The 18,408-nt window shown below is 25.1% G+C and overlaps 1 protein-coding gene across 1 annotated transcript; it reads right to left on the reverse strand.

Moving 5' to 3' along the window:
• Window positions 1-6,502: 6,502 nt before the first annotated feature.
• Window positions 6,503-17,781, reverse strand: LOC136976209 (leucine-rich melanocyte differentiation-associated protein-like). The gene is made up of 3 exons (XM_067271433.1): window positions 17,507-17,781; window positions 16,602-16,862; window positions 6,503-6,846 (listed from the first exon to the last, which is right to left on the reverse strand). Exons 1-3 carry the CDS (start codon window positions 17,680-17,682, stop codon window positions 6,756-6,758), a joined length of 528 nt encoding a protein of 175 aa, XP_067127534.1. The 5' UTR covers window positions 17,683-17,781; the 3' UTR covers window positions 6,503-6,755.
• Window positions 17,782-18,408: the final 627 nt, after the last annotated feature.

Consider the following 18,408-nt stretch of genomic DNA (forward strand, 5'->3'; position numbering starts at 1 on the left):
GGCTTTAATATACCATTTGAAGAATCTATTAACCCTTGTATAGATTACATCTACTTTACTAAAATTCTGGTAAATAGTTTAAAGCATTATGCAGAAAATTTTGCTTTTAAACTTGTTGTAAATATTTAAATTCCGTTAAACTTTTTCATTAACTAATCCACGAAACATTGTATTTTATTATTATTTTAATTCGATATTATATTAATTTAATTTTTTTCTAGAAAAAAAATCATTGAAAAAAAATATATATAAATATATATTTTAAATACTAGATTACTTATCAAGTAAAATATTTTTTTTAAATTCATAATTGTTATATATAATTTTAATTGAATTTGTTTTATAAAGTGGAAAAATAAAAGAAAGCATTCTAATGCTGGAAAATAAAGTAACATTTTAAAATATTATATTAGATTAATAATGTTTTATAAAGTAAATGATCATATAAATTAATTATTGCTTTTATTTTTTAAATAAAATGTATTTAATTTTTTTACAAGTAAACAATTAAAAAAAGAATTATTTTAATGCAAAAGCTTAAAAATTGATTAATTTACTTTTAATTAATCACAGATTTTAATCAGGTATTAATAAATACATTTTAAAAACTTGAAAACCTTTACAATACCGTACAAAAACTTACGCGGAATATTCGTGACTAACATTTAAAATAGCCAAGTTGTTCCCTTCTATAATTTATCTTACATTTAATTTGCATATTCAATTAATAAAATTTTAAACGAAATTTATTTTTAAGAATGCCTTACTTAAAAATCTCTTTATTTACTCTTCCTATTATTTTTTATATATTTTTTTTTATACAAGCTCTTAAAATTAGCAGGGGAAAAAGTATCATAAATGTGATGTTTAGATACGAATATTTACTTTAAAATATAATTTAACATGAATTTTATAGTATAATAATGTAATAAAATTATTTACATTATTAGTATTTAAAATATACTATTTGTAGACAAAGTATCAGTGACTTTGCTATTGATAAAGGAGATGGTCAGCAACAATTTATATATCATCCTACATAAGTCGTCTACAACTATTTTTATCTACCGATATTGTGTAACCTACAGCAACAATATGGCTTGATTACATCAGTGTTTACGACGAAATTACTCCATTCAACTCGAGTTTTAAAAAATTTTAACGGCGTTTAAGATAAAGAAAATACTTTATTTTTAAAATATTTTTTTAATCTATTTTATAAAATACTTAAGATAGCCTTTAAAAAACTTACTTCTCTAATGCGACCAACTTTATAATCGATATAAAAACTTACTAAACTCAAGATTTAACTCGGAATCGATTCAAAAAACACCAATCGTTTTTTTAAAATTATGTTTTTGAGACTTTATATTATTTAGTTTTGTTTGAATTTCAAAAAATCGCTCAATTTTTTTGGAAAATAAGCGCAAAAATTTAAGTTTAATATCCAAATATCTTTATATTTATAAATATAAAGTGTTAACAATTGCATGGTTTCCTACCTCGACAGTAAGAAAAAGCGTATAAATACTAAAATTATAAAGTAAATGAAAGTTTTACAGTACAAATCGAGATTTTGGAAATTTCTTAGACGATTATTAAAGATTAACCGTAGTTAAAATATACATAAAGAATAAATAATCTATGAAGTAGTGACAATTAACAGGACGAAATAGTTGAATAAGTCATAATTATGCAAAGTACAATGCAGAGATTACCTCTAACTATTTATCGTATATCAAAATGACTTCTAGATTGAATTACCTGTCGGCAATGTTACAATTAACTCGACTTTACCTTTCCTTAATTAAAAAGTAATAAGTTTTATAAAATATTTCCAAATAGTAACCTTTTCATCACCTTTACTCACTTTCTCTTTTCTTATTTTTCAACTAGAATAGATTCTTTTTAATTTTTTCCTTTCCTTCTCCCTTCCTCTTTTCAGTTCCAAAATATTTTCTTTTTTTTATATCCGATGTTTTTAAATAAAGTATTTATTTTATTTATTTACTTTTGTATTTTAGTCACTTATTTAGGTTTCTTTTACATTTTCTTTCTTTGAATTCGCCTTTCATCCGTATCATCAATTAATTTTTTTACTATTTTTTTTTTGAATACTCTTAAATTTGGCATGAATTGTAATGGTCTAAATTTTGAAACAATAAATCATAGAAGCGGTTCGTAGCTTAAAAACAATCGGGTTATTTATTAAATAAGAAAAAAGACGTAATGTTTGTGGACACACATACACAAAAAACAAGAATAGTTAAATATATTTTTAAATTAATGGAAAGTTTCCTCTCACTTTTACATTCTCTGGTAGTTCTTTTAACATTCTCCGCATGATTTTTATCTATTTTTTTGTTTAATTACTTTAAATTTTATTTTTAAATGAACTTAAATTCGTTCGGATTTAAGAAAATTCGTCGGTTTTTTTAATATTTATTTTTAAGTTGTTTTTTAAAAAATATTATAGCATATATATACGAGTTTGTTTTTATATTTCTTAATACGTCTTATCAATAAAATATTGGTTTATTTTTTTAAGAAAAATTCAATTTAATACTTCTAAAACAAGTTTCAACGAATTCCAAAAATAGTTAAATCGTATGCCGTACACGGTTTGACTAGTTTCTCAGTCCAAAACCAGTTAAATGTATGTTTTTGAATACGTTTGTACGTAACAGATTAAAAATATTCGTCACAGGAAAATAATTTTTCAATTGTTATTTTCTCGCGATGACATTTATTAATTTACACAACAATTTGATACCGGAAACGGAAGTTAGTAACCTTGTTTCTACTCGATTGTGTATCAATTTCAGGCATTTTAGAAAAATGTTCGTGTTTTCTTTTATAATGAAATCCACGAAAATAAGGTATTGCTTGAAACTTATTACACTAGGAGTTTGCCTTGTGAAGATCTGATTGAATTTAAAGGAATCAAAAAAATTTTCTTTATGATTCATTTGTATATATAAATTCATTTTATGTAAGCCTACATGTTTTTGAAAGAAAATGTACATCTTAAACAACACAATTCAATTTAATAAATTTAGATGCGATATATTGAACCTATATATAAACGTTAGAGAAAAAGTTAAATTAACAAATGAAAAATAGGTCGTGTAAATTCGAGTAGTGTAAAGGAAGAGTGTTAATTACGTAAAATAAAATAATTTATATTTATTAAAATTAAACTGAAAAATATTCAGTAAGTAACCTATTCAATATATATATTACTTCTCGTGAAGATTTTCTAAACATTGATTTGACTAAACGCATTCAAATCTAATACAGTATTTAGATTTTTTCCATCCTCTAATAAATCCTCCAGCATCCTCCATCAAATATATACGGAGATGATGTAAAAAATTTACTTTGTTTGTTTGCAATACACGAGTTATTCATCAGTTCTCGATATCTATCCCCTTATCGATCTATCTCTCGGTTTCCGAAAACAAAACATATCTGTGATCCTCTGCCATTTATGATGACCATGATAATATATCGTGCCATAAAACTATTTTCTGTATAAGATGGCATCTATTTCTTATGATAATTCTCTTTATTTCTTTTTATTTATTCTGGATAAACTAACCGAAACAAATTTGTAGTAAAGTTTTATTTTTAAGTTTAAATTGTCTACACCCGAAAACAAACAAACAAACAAACAAAAAACCATTATCATTAAGTAGATTTACTGATTAAAAAACAATTAATGTTTTAGTGATAAATTATCACTGATAATTTCTACGCATTAAAAAAAATTAAGGAAATAAATGTGTTTTTTTTTTTAAAGTAAAATTATATTTAAATCCTCTCAGAATCTATATAAATGTCCTTGTTTTTATAACTTTTTCTTCATTAGTGAGGCAACTCTTAAAACGAAATTATATTAAAGAGTTAAAATGTTAAGTTTTGATACGAAATTTAATTAATTTATAATTATTAATTATTTACTTTTTAAATAGGCTAAATGTAAAAGCGTTTCAAAAATAGAATTTTTTTTTTCCTCACTAATTAAATTGTCGAATATTTCTATTGCTCTAATCTATAAAATTAAGTGAAAATTGAGGAATTCTTCTCGTACGTCTATATTCCGTACCAGTAATTTGTAAAGGAGACTAATTAACGTTCCTATGACAAGATAAACAAATCAGACGTGCGATTAAAATGAATCTATGATGAAAGATGGAAGAATTACACAATCGTTTCTTCCATTTTCTTGTGAGGATGACGATTTAAAATATTCTCAAAGAAATGTTTATTTATTTTCCTATTTTCTAAAGGTGTTCCTCTTAAGAATAGAAAAATTGTATATGACAATGCTTCATTTTTTACACTCTGCGTGTATATTATTATCTTCTAAATTCGAATATTATAAACAATTTTTTTTAGTTTTTATGTAACAATCTCTAAAAATTTTTCCTCCTATTTTTTAAAAAAAACTTTATTTATTCTTGCTAATTCATCGTTTGATCAAACAATATTTCAAGAATAAGAACTCGTCTATCGCAGTTTTTCATTTCTAAAACAGAAATTAAATAGTTATTAAATATATCTATAAATATAAATATTTAATTTTTAAATATGTCTACTTGTACGTGATAAATATTCACAAGTAAAATTGCGGTTACGGTTTTGATTTTAAACATTTATATAATTAAACTACACGGAAATTTAAATGTTCATATTTATTCGATTCTTATAAAAGTTTAATTAAAATAGAGAATGGAGAGAATTTTCTATTTTATTTATTTATTTTAATTTGCAGGAGAAGAAAGATTCGACTTTGAAAGCTGAGGATCCAGTTCCAGGATCGAATCCTCGTGACTTTTTCGCAATTAATCCATACAACTCCTTCCTCTTTCTATCCAAGATGGATGATGCGAGAATCGATTCAGACAAAACTATGATCCGTGCATTATATATTATAACATAGAATTATAAATAAGGCTTTTCTAATCTTCTTAATCCTGATTAGAAGCTAAGAAGACATTGTCTAAACGATGAAAATCCCTTTCTACAGATAGGAACACGGAAGTAACATCTCAATAGTCGACTCGAGCGTTACTTAGGTTAATGGTTCAAAAATGATAACAATTCAAGATAATTTCCGTTAATGATACATAGAAAATCTATTTGATATGCATACAGATCTATTCTGTACTTGGTTCTAACAACATTGTATCTGGCTATTACATTTCAATTAATTTATGTGTAAACGATCTTCCTCATTAGTAGAAAAAAAGGAGCAAAGTTTCCATTTCTAAGATGGCACTTCAAATACTGAAGACGAGTAACAAATTGCATTCAATAAAATAGCCAGAGAGATGTATAAAAAATAACTAATTTCGACTTAATTTTAATTTTATTTTAATGAAAAATATGATAATTTTAAATTTTCTAAATTTCATTTTTAAAAAATGTGCATTTACTTTATATAAAAGCATAATAAAAAGAGTAGTAACTACAGCAGGTTTATATCGATTCGTAAGAATCTGGATAATTTAAAGTATTAAGTTGTGACTAATAAATTTTGACTGCAAAACTTCTTTCTCCATAAACTATAATTACAGTTATTAGGTGTTTGTTTAGAAAATTGTGATTAAGTAGAGTATTTTGTGACTAAATATCTATATTTATTACACAGAACGTTAAAAATTTTTATCATTTTTGTAATGTTTTCTTTTATTTATAATTATATTTTTACTTTTTAAACATTGTAACTTATTCTGAATAGTAAATTAAACGACAGAAAAATTTATATTTTGATTAATTATTTGAAAAACGAGTCAGAATTTGTTCTCTCTTTTTTTTTAAATTTATGTAAATTACTTTATGAATCGCAGTAATTGATGCAAATTCAGAGTGATAAGAAATAAAAATATTTGTAAAATTTACTAGTTTTTGAGGATTTAGTTAATTTATTTTCTCACATTTTACATTACTTTGTTTTAATCTTTATATTTAATATATAGATTAAGGTACATAACTCAATATCAGCATTAGACTGAATTTAGTTTGTGTATTGAACAGTGCATTGTATCGACTTATCCTGAATATGTATTCATATATAATACATTAACATTAAAATAAATAATTCATAAAGGATCTAATCTATAAGATTTATCTACAGATTATAATATTATTTAATTAATTAATTCAAAAAATTAATTAAACTCGATGATATCTCCAAAGCATTCTCTTCAATATGAGAGAAAAAAAAAGAATTTTTAATTTAATCATGTTTTTGAACTTTAATTAATTAAAATTCATTAATGTTCGCTTTACAAATTAAGGATCTTTTATGGATTTTTAGTAATTCGAATTTAAAACAATATTAAATTACTATATTCAGACTGAATACTTCATTAAATTCGTGTCGAATGCAAACGGTTTAGTAGTATATTAAAATCATTTTTGAATTAAGTTATAAGGCATTTAACTCGATTAAAAAATTATCTTTGATTAAAAAAATTTTTTAAAAATCTTATTTACTTAAGAAAATTACTTTATTAATTAACATAATAATCATTTAATTACATTAAACAGCGTCAGAAGATGAGATATAGATGCTATTAAATAAATATCAGAGAATGCATCTCTTGAAGGAGTGTATCTTACTTTTATAAATTATCTTCTAGAATAATGCTAGACTATTTTTGCATTATTATGTTGATTTTGGCATATTTGAAGCGTAGATTTTTTCATTTTACGAAGAACATTTAATATATTGCTCAATAAATTTATCAAATTTGTACGGCTTCGTCTTTTTCGTGTACAGAAATCCATTTATCATCCAAGAAACGTAACTTTGGTAATAAACTTATGACGTACAATCTGTAAAAAAAGAAAAAAAAATCATAAACAAACAAAAATTGATATAATAATAAAATTTTATATATTATAATACATTTATTAATAATAATAAATATTTTTTTATTGTGGTGTGTATATAGATTTATATACTCTGGATGTAAGTTATGGTGTTGTGGGCTTGCAATTATAATATTATTTTTATATATTTCGTACAAAAAAAAAATCTTTCAGTAATTTTTATTTAATAAAATTGAAAAATATTCATGTAGAGTCAAAATTTTTTTCATTTATTATTTACTTGGTAACGAGTAAAATAAATAAAAACGTAAGTAGTAAGTGTGAAATTGTTATTGAATTTATTTCTCGAAGCTGTAATATTCGTGGCATCATTTATTTATTTATTTATGAGTAATCATGATTTACCTTATTTTGATTATAGGTACATATGTACTTTTATGTACGACATAACGTGATACTTTTGATGATACTATTGTGCATAATAAATCTCTTCATGCAAATGTGACAAAGTTCACCGACCCCAATTTACTCAGAACTTCTCTGCAAATATTTCTGTACTTTAACTATATAATTTACGATTTTTCTTATCATTTTGAACCGAAAATTTAAAGAAATGAGTATTTAAAACCCAGTTTTTTCCCCTAAATCTTTCGTTAAAGACGGACAAAATCAAAGAACGTATCGAATACTTCTGTGTAGTTTGATCGAAGATTAACCACCCAAAAAAAAAAAAATTCAAATAAAAAATGAGAATTATTCTTTAATTTATGATACAAGGATTACAATTTGATAGAAATTAAATAATAAAAGAGAATTAATACAGAATAAAATCATCTAAAAGAGCCATAAAACACGAAAAGTATTAAAAATATTTTTCGAATCATCGAAATAAATAATTCATAAAGTTTTTATATAAAATATTATTATTATAAAATAAGAAAATAATGTAATTTAATCTTAATTTTTGTGAAATAAATCTTTTAAACGTATATAAAAAATAATAATAAATTTTTTTATACATCTTTGTTATGTAACGACTCACTTTATATTTAAATTATGAGAAGGAGATTGTTCCTTATAATATAATGTAAAACATTATATATATTTTTATGTTGGATCGATGTTAATATTGAATACATAATTAATTCTAAAAATTAAAAATTCATGAGAATAAAAAATAATAATAATTTACTTGATATAAAAATTGTCCATTAAAGTGTACTTATTTTTAATAAATAAACGAATTTTATAACAATGTTACTTCCTTAATTTTAATTAAAATAAAGTTAAATGGGTAATAAATTATGATTAATATTATTTTTGCATTGATAAAAATTCAAGAAAAAATCGTGCAAATTGCAAAAATTGTACATTTTTAAAATGCAAATGAAGTTTGAACACGAATTACACTTTATACATTAATAATAATTTGTTTTTTCTTTCTTTCTTTATTCGATTTAATTATATTTAACAGTAAATTTTCTATTATTATTATTATTATTTCTCCCCCCTCGCGAATTTTATTTTAAATTTATAAATATTCTACATTTTATCTGGACAATTTATGTAATAAATTAAAAAAATCGTCTCTTGTCGTAAGATTTGATGGGTTAGAAATTTTATAAATAGATTAAATAACAAGTTTATTTAATTTGATTTAATTTATTCTGGGAGGGAAATTAAATTTAATGTCAATCACTATCAAAATATTGTGTCTGGGAGTGCATTTATTTCTAAGGAATTTTAAAATGTCACAAAAGCAATTTTATAAAATTAGATCAAACAAACCTTCAATAATAATTTAAAATTTATATTTATTACTTAATCATATAATGAATTCAATTATTATTTAATAACAATTTTATAAAGTATCAGATATTTCTACTCGGTTATAATATGATTAGATGACTCTAAGAATTCTTATACGGCTGTTTACTTATGATAATTTATCAACAACAAATTGAATGTTAAAGATTAATTTTGTTTAAATAAGGTAATTTAAGACATTTTGCATGATTATAAACAAAATTATAAGTGAAATTCCGTGTTTAAGAGTAATTTTTTTTTTAAAGTCCAACATAATAAGCCTAATTTATGTGCGGATCAATAGACAAAAATCGAATGGATAAACAATTTATATGTTGATTAATTGAATTTTCTTTAATATAAAATGCGACTGTTTGAAAAGAAACGTGCGCCTTTTTAATCGCGTTTAACGCTTTAAATTTAATACAAAAAATATAAAAGTTAATTTATATTTATTTATATAGGAAATGTTTACGTCAATTTATAGAGAAACAATGTTTTTGGTGTTATGCTACAGATTTTCCTACGCTACATATTCTGAGGAAGTGCAATAAGATAGTTCAATGGCTACAAAATATTAAAAATATTTACTTGGAATACAACTTAGGATTACAGAAAACATTTAAATAACCTTACTAATGTAGACATTTATAACTTAAATTAACTGTGTAATTAAAATACTGAGAAACAGATGGCAAAAAATTATTGCCGGACAATGTTGTATTATTAAATAATTTTCACTTAAATAGCTGAAAAAATGAATTGCAAACTTTCCCCAGTTCTAGGGCCAAAGAGAGAGAGGGGGCCCATCAGTGGTGGAGTGGATAAAACCACTGAACACTGGTAGTTACTTAGTTCGGGCACGGTCAACGGGGGGCCACATGGAGTTTTTCTGGTTTTCTTCAAGTTTGTAACGTCTAAATAGGGGCCAATTTCCCACGAAAGTCCTCTCGGGAGGCATCTTTCCTCAGCAGATCGCCAAGATGCTTTGCCTCAAATAATCCGAATTGAGGGAGGAGAGCTGGGAATTTTTTCTGGGCCCGGAAAAATTTATGGTCTGTATAAATTAATTTATCTTTATTAACAAAAATAAAATCTTTAAGACTATTGTTTATTAATAAAGAAAAATTTTACGTATTTCATTTGTTTAAAAAAGACAGAAAGGCCCTCTAAGAAGCAAAAGGGGCACGCTCTACTCTCGGGTTCCATACCAATAATTATTTAAATTTTTTAATGTTAACACGTAATCGAATATTATGAATAAATTTAACTTATGTATATATCATTAATTTTGTCTGGTATATTGTAAATTATTTTGTTACATAATAAATAATAATAATAATAAATTATAACCATTAAAATAAAGCTATAATTTCTAAAAATATTTGAATTTTTTTGGTGAGAAATGAAACAGATTAAACTTTGGCGGTTGCTCATGGATATTAAATAATTTAAACAAACTAATATATAATTAGTAAATTTTGATATTACATAAAATTCGGACGCATTTCTCTGTTTTAAATTTGTCAAAAACTTTTAAAAAATAATAATAATAACGTTGACGTAATAATCGTTAAAACGGTGTGTTTTGATTTAACATTATCGATTAGAATAATCGATAATGTTGCTCAAACTGAATATATTTAGATACTCGAAAATCGAGTTAAATCATTTTTAGATCATTAAAAGCCCTCAAATTTTTTTGAATTTTATTTTGACCCGAATCTCTCTATCATAACGTTGTCGAACTGTAATCACATTTAAACTAGTTGAATTGCAATTCACTTGATAGATGTGTTTTTTTGAAATGTTTTAGTGCAAAACATTTTAAAACACACAGCAAATTTTATTGAATTGATTGAATTTTGAATCAGTTAAAAGTTCTCGGTTCAAGTTTCAAAGAGTTTCCTTTTTGTAGAAATGTATTTTATAGTTGATAATGGTCGAAAGTTAAATTCTGTTCAATGGCGACGATCAAGATTAAAAAATAAATTTACTTTTTTTCTTTAAAAAAAGCAAAAACAAAAGAAAGAATATTTTGAATTTTAATTTTAAAAACAACAAAAATTAAATTACTTTTTACTTTAGTAATGTTTTGATAAATTAAACAACAAGAGTTTTCTTACTTATGAAATTAATATATTACTTAATTGAAAGGAGTGATTTTTATTTTAATTTTTTAAAACTTTTTATTTGTAAACTTCTAAAAACTTAATTTATAAAAAATAAAGTTTAATTTAATTTTTCGAATTTATTACAAAAAAAATTAAAAAAATTAAAATAAAATACTATTTCCATTTCCTAAAAAGACATTTTAAAATTTTGATTGATCGAAAATTTTACTTAAAAATATTGAGGGAGGTTTTTTTTCTTATATTAAATTCGATTTTAAAAATATTTTTATGGTTATTTATCATATAACATTACTTAAAATTAAAATAAATCGTCGTTATTTATAATATAGTAAAAGTAATAGCCTATAAGTGTTTTTATAATTATACTTCGCATTATATTAAAAAATTTAAGAGAATTTTGGACAGATTCTTTAACTTATAACGTAAATATTCAATCAAACTTCGATTTAGCATCAATATTTTGATGCTAGATCGATTTTTGTGTCTGAAATTAGCGCTAGATCGAGCGTGGCGTTAAACCGAAGCTGCTCAAAGAACAAGAGTTATAATACACGGGTTCGTGTTTATAGCCACGTGATTTAGCAATAATGTGATTTGAAATGCAAATTTATATATTTAATAATTCACAGATACTGAAGGGTTCTCTATTTAATATTTATGGGGAGTTCTGTTCGCAGGTATTCTTCGGCGCTTCAAGAGTATAACGCTATATCAAGGTTTAACTGTATATTTTAAGTTAAAAAATAATGTATAAACTTATAAAAAAACACTCATTACATAATTTAACGTTAATAATTATACCGAAGCAGATAAAAACAGTAATTCTTCATTGCAATATTTGCATATAAAGATGTCTGCAAGTTCTGAATCAATTTCCGGTATTAATGAATTTTTAAACTGTATTTTTTTAAATATGCAATAAAGACCATTTACACAATCGATTGGCTGCTCTTTGTTGTTTCTAGAATTTAAAAAAATCATAGAAATTAATGCGATAAACTTGAAAAAAAGACTGGTGTACTTTTAGATTAAATGCAAAGAAGGGGGCACAATTCCATATTCAATAGTAAGCGATTATAAATTGAGGATTGGCATTGGCAGAAACGTAATTATTATAATTCGATAGTTAATGACGTTAATGCTATAGTAGCATGTTAATAACAACAACATTATACAAAATTGCGGTTAAACAGGTTCTTGCAGGAATTGATATACAAAATAAATTTGATGAGAGCAATTGGAGCAAAGAGATAATTTTTATTTTTATTTTTATTCTATTTCTTTTTTTCTTTTATAAATTTAAAATTGGTTAATCTTATTAGCATATATAATTGTTAGTTTTTGAAGTTATCAAAACGTCGGTTTATTAACAAAAGAAATAAATAATTACGTTATTTAATCAGAGAATAAAATAATAATAAAAATTGGAAAATAATTAATTAGCGTTTTATAGATTAAGGTTGATCTATAAAAATTGGTATAAAAATTCATGTATTATTTATGCACACATTTATGCAATTTTTGAGTGTGAACTTTTTATTCGGTATTTAATTGTGATAAAAATAAGAAAAAAAAATGTACATAAATTAAATATTCATACAGTTTTGTATAATACTTTCTAACTTCAATATTCTTTAAATAATACTCGTATATTTATAAAATTTAACTGGCAGAAAAAAGAATAATAATTATTAAAATTTAATTACTCGATTCGTTTGTTAAATTAGAATTTTTTTATTTTATATTATTTTATATGAATTATTCATCTTAATAACCAATTTCTTTAGAAGATTATTTAATTAAATATGTTTTAAATAACTTTTTTTATCTAAAAATTTTGATTAATGTTACAATATAAGCTTGACAATCCTATACAGCTTATGGCAAAATGTTATTATTGTTATTTTAAATAAAATTTAATTTACTTTCTTCAAAATGAATATCAAAATATTTTCTTCTTTAAATATATATATGTTTTATGTTTTACATACTTTTGAGAATAATAAATTAATTTTTAGAAAGTAGAATTCTTTTTAAATCGTGTATTTATATTAAAATTATAAGTGTTTTTGGTGGGAAAATATGAAAAAGAAACCTCTGGCTGCAAATAATGAAAGGTTGTAAATGACAGAATGCCAAGTATGTTCCCATTCGTTAATAGTTAACAGAGGTCAATTGAACTATATCAATTCCCACAGTTCTTAGTAAGAGTTATTGTAGAGGCTGACCTCTGACCTTAAGGTAACTAAATGTCCCATTGTAGCCAATTATATTGCGTCTTGTTATAACTGTTATAGAAAGAAGTAATCATCCAATAAAAATCTAATATATAGGCATTTTTTTAAAGTTCAATTATGACTTTATTCTGTTATTTCCCTTAAATTGCTTCACAGAATTTCTATACTATATTGTCACTTCTCGAATTGATTTATGGTTTCTTATTATTTATGACTATCAAAAATTATTGTATTTTCCAGGCCACGTCGATCAAATATTCTTCTATCATTAAATTTTATCCGCATTAACCTATTTTGTTATCGAAAAACTTAGCCTTAGCAACAAATAATCGCGGAAGTTGCGCCGCGCATTATACACGATATTATTGACTTTAATCGTTTTTTTATTAAAATTTTACGGATTTTAATGATAAGATTGCAATCGTTTCAGTCTACACAAACTCCCAAACCGTTTTCAAGAGTTGACCTTATAATTATCTTGTCACAATGATGTTAAAATGCAGTTGTTGAAATTTAATCTGTGCGTGAATTGAAGTCATAAATTGTATTATAGTGCTAGGTATTAAGATTCTTGGCAACATTTACGAAAGATCGTTTGTAAGATATTAATAAAACACTGGTTAGGTTAGAGGGAATTTATATAAATTTCTAAAGATATTTCAAAAAAATAACCAGCATTATTTAGCATTTATTCCATAAAAGATTTCTATAGTTTTCTAATGCGAATCGAAGAAATAGAAACGAAATTCTGTCTTTTTAAAAACTTAATCTGAATTGATTTAAATTCAATAGTCTAGTCAAAAAAAATTATCTAATCCTCCAAACATATTTAATCTCACGCATTTTTATCGTAAATTGTATAAGCTTGAAAGTAACTTGTTTTGGTCGTAACGAGTATTTTAAAAGATTGAATTGATTCGTAGCCACGAATGAATTTCAAATTTTTCATTTATATTTAATTTGCCAACGTTTTAATTTCTGTTTTTCGAGTAGTTATTTGAAGTCTTAAAGGATTTCGGTTATTGCCCGATACAATTCCAAGTGGCGAAAATGTTATACTTCCAAATACAAAACAAGCCTTAACGCTTGTAAAACGACTAATTTGAATTGCAATAAATCCCGCATCAACATCAAAAAAATCTGTTTAATCGATTGAGAAAAATCCCAAAAGTGCGTAGATGCTTCTACTATCTCTTTTGTCTTTATCGGTCGAAAACTGTTGTTTAAACTAAGATTTTGATCCCAGAAAAATCCCAAAATTAAACCATACCAAATTAAAAAAAAATATTTCTTGTTTGCTCGATTCTCCTGCCACTACTAACCAACTAATCATTTCTAAAAGAAAGAAAAAAAAACTAAAAATAAAAAATATACCATCTTTCTCCCTTAAATTATCTAAAAAAACCTCCAAATTTTTGCGTATTAAAGTTTAACAAACGTTTAATTTATCGATAAAAATAAAACTCATATTTAGATTACTTAAAGGCGTAATTTACACTTTTATAATTGATAAAGCTGTAGTATTTTTGTAACGCACACTTTACAAATAGTTTAGCAAAAAATTCCTCAAAGGTACCACGTGAAAAGGGTTGGAGTCGTATTCCGAAATAAATAAAATAAAAAGTAATAAAAAATGATGGCTGCATAAGCGACAATTTATGGTAGTCTTTGTAGGTAGGTTCGCAGAAAGAAAAGTAGTGTAAATCTTATTTTCACAACCACCCATTAAACATTGGAGTGTCTGGAAGGCAGTGACCGAGCAAGGTCTGTTTTTTAAGTCTACAAGCTGTTTCGTTTCTACAGCTGATTTACAGTATTCGTTCCCATTAAGCACTATGTCATAGGTAATGTGCCGTTGCTTATAACACGCTACTCTATGGCTCGACCGCTAATAAACAAATGGTGCAAACTTTGGAGCGTGGACGAGAATCTAAATCTGTTTTGGCCTTTTTAAAATTTCTACCGCAAACCTACATTTGTTTTTTAGAATTAAGACGATTGTTTATATAAAAATACGTGAAATGCGAAAGGATTTTAATTAGACCTCGCGAGAATCGACGTTTACGTTTGTTTAAAATCCTTCACGTTTTTAAAATCGTATTTTTCTATTGACATGTATTTTACTTATTTATTTTTTTCTTATTTTTTAATGTTGAAGTATAGAAGTTGCTCGGCTCTTCGATGTTCTTTCAATTTTGCAGATTGTGTGTTTACGGTGTTTTGAAAGATTTGTATTCTTTTAAATATTCCGGAGAAGGAAGAAAGAGGATCTTAAACAACTTTTAGTAGCATAAACAAATATTTATTCAAATCTTAACTCTCGTAGCCTCGATAAATCTCGCTGTGATAAACGATATTTCGACGATATATCATCGGGACCTGTTTCCTAGAAATAATACACTTAAAACATTTCCTAGAAGTAGATATGGCAATTGCTAACGGGTCATATATTCGGTGCTTGCTATAGTAATAACATTAATATTTAAAACTAGAACAAAGAAAGCTTCGCACTCGCCACTGTTTACTTAGCATTTTGTTTAATTATGGGGTCGAGCGGGGAGTCAAATTTCTCTTTTAACGTTTAGCCATATTTAGAGCCTCCGTAGCAGGTGCTTCATCAATACTTTGTAAGTAATAACGGAAAGACGTGAGATCCCGCTCACTTCATTAATTGGCAAAGTAAGTTGTCGGAGCAAGCGCATTGATAAGTAAGATGCCACTCAACTCCGAATCAATCAGAGTTAATTAAATTGATCGTCCACTTTGGAGTGATGAGAAGACATTTGAAGATATACTCGCGCTAGGAAATACCTCTATAAATTTCTCCAAAATGTTTAAAATGTGAAAAACAGGGCATAGAAGGATCTACTCAAACCACACATCGCCGATAAACATCACGTTTTTTTTTTCTTTTTTCTTTTATGAGGCCAGACCATCAGATAAAACGAAAAAATGATATTTAATCGCCACTATTTTATTAAAATTATTCATTTTTAACAAGATAAGATAATTAATTATCTATTATTTAATTAGGAAAGCAATCTTAGGTAATTGTTATTTTTATAAAACAATAATTTCGTTGGAAAAATTATTCGAAACTTATCTTGAAAAAAAAACACAAAATAAATTAAATATTTAGTTCTATTTTTAAACTAAATTTCCAACGAAATTAAAATTTTAAAATTCACTTTATTGAATTTTAAGTCTATATTTATAAATTATAACATTTATTAAATGTTAAATCGTAGGAATTTTTCTTTGTTGAGCGATTGTTGTTAAGGCAAGAAAAAAGAAGTAAAAAAAAAAAAATTGATTTATCTCGTAATTGAATTTTAGTTTTTTTTATAATTAAATAATTTATTAAAATATTAATCTGATAAATAATTACTAAAAATCTTCAAAATCTATAAATTTATAACAAAAAAATATGTCTACGTCTAACCTTTTTCCAGGGTAGTAAATTTAAAATTATGAAAGAGGATGCAGAATTCACCTTGACTTTTTTGAAATTTCCACTATGTACAGGTTGTATCTAGTTACGCGTGTACTATATCCAATTTTAATTAAGTGTTTTTCTTACCTGTAATGAAAATGTTGATTAGGTGTTGCTCCATTCAAAAAACTCGGAGCTCCAACGTTCCCCATTAGACTTAGATTTTCCAAATTTGGACAATTTTTTGATAAATTGGGCAAGAAAGCCACCAAATTGGAGATGCGGTTATGGTTTAACCATAATATTCTTAATGATGGAATCTGAGGGAATCTCGTTTCCGAATTGATATGATTTCTGTCCAAAATGACCGTGTGTAAACGCTCGAAAGATGCCAGAAACGATACGTCGCTACGTAGAAAAATATAATAATAATTTGATTAAATTTAATCTGTAATGGCATTTTAAGTCAGGTATAAATAAAGCTTCATTAATTCTTAAAAAGAAAATAACCAGATTTCACAAAAATGTCCGATAACTATTATATTATACGCTGTAGATGTGAATGTATCAACTAGTAGATCGCGAACTATTTTTTCGTATTCGAAACCATGCGAAAGAGAAAAGGTTGAGGTTCAACATACATTATCGACCGAATAATTAAGCTTTATATCCGTTTAACTTTGTTATAATTTATATTTTAGAAAGAAAAATAATCTGTAAATTGTTTCGACGTTATAACGTGCAAAATTAATTAAATAAATTGCTTACTTTTTTGGAAAATTTCAATATTTAAGACAAAGTATCTAATCAAAGAGATTAAATTATATAAGTTACTTCAAGTATTGCAATCTTTCGATGGAGGTTGAACAAATCTGATTGATATTTCTTAAGAACGAAGATAAACGTTTCGATTTATAGAAAGAATAGAGATAAGAAAGTTTATTGCGTTATGACATTGCTGTGTAAAAACTTAAAATTCAGGAAATAACTTAATAAATAATTGTAAATGCCAAATTAAAACGAGAAATAATTAAAATGACAATTTAACTTACCTAATTTTATTGTAACTCAAATCTAAAATTTGCACCCACCAACCAAATCTATCAGCCAAAGAACAAGGAACTTCAATTAGGTCCTCGTAAGCAAGATTTAACCTTCTGTCTTCAGGAGGGTGGTTCTCGTTCTTGTCTATGGAATCGTCTATCGTTATATATTTTATAGAAGTCATTTTAAATATATGTTTACTGTTAAATTCGCGATAGAAAGTGGACGATTTCACAGTATTGACAATGCACTTTATGAAACAATGTACTGTAATCTGCTCGAACTTCGCTCTTTCTTTTTTTTTTTTTTTTTAATGCTAATCAGATAACAAAAGATTAATTCTGTACATTGATGTAATCGTTTTATTCATAAAAATTAGATAAAGAAAAGTTTATTTTTCCTACAGAATTTAATTAGTTTTCAATACGGTAAAATGATTTACAAATATAAAAATAAAATTAATTATAACATCGAAGAAAGTAATAAAATTTAGAATCGAGAAGCGTGAAAGATTCAAATATATATTATTACGAATGGTGTAGCTCTGTGGGAAGTATAAGAATAATTTTTTTAGAATGTCCTACGGTTGAATTTATCTATTGAATAATTCATTCGAATCGCTTAAGTAATTCAACTTTTTATTTTAAAAAATGTACAGATTTACGAGTGTGGCAAACAGCAAACTTTCTCTGGAAGAGGCGTTTGGAAATTAATTACCATCAGGACTGCCAACAGTTGTAGGTTATATTTCTTATTCTTGCTGGAATTTTCGGTTGGGGAGTTGTACAAAAACAAAAAAAAATTATAATATATGAACCCATATAAGTGTGTGTTACTTTATTTGAGATACGTGTTTAACCGGATGTTGTCTAAGTCTACAGGATATTGCGCAAAACAATACAAATAATCA

This window comes from Centruroides vittatus, unplaced genomic scaffold, assembly GCF_030686945.1.
Source record: "Centruroides vittatus isolate TY-2023 unplaced genomic scaffold, ASM3068694v2 contig_397, whole genome shotgun sequence".
Lineage (NCBI taxonomy): Eukaryota > Metazoa > Arthropoda > Arachnida > Scorpiones > Buthidae > Centruroides > Centruroides vittatus.

What these genes read in the sequence shown, in the direction of transcription:
- LOC136976209 (XM_067271433.1), bottom strand. Translation starts at nt 17,682, where the DNA reads ATGACTTCTATAAAATATATAACGATAGACGATTCCATAGACAAGAAC. An exon ending in TTGAGTTACAATAAAATTAG is followed by an intron (nt 16,863 to 17,506) that starts GTAAGTTAAATT and finishes TTTTCTACGTAG; the next exon opens with CGACGTATCGTTTCTGGCAT. An exon ending in AATCAACATTTTCATTACAG is followed by an intron (nt 6,847 to 16,601) that starts GTAAGAAAAACA and finishes CTTTTTTTACAG; the next exon opens with ATTGTACGTCATAAGTTTAT.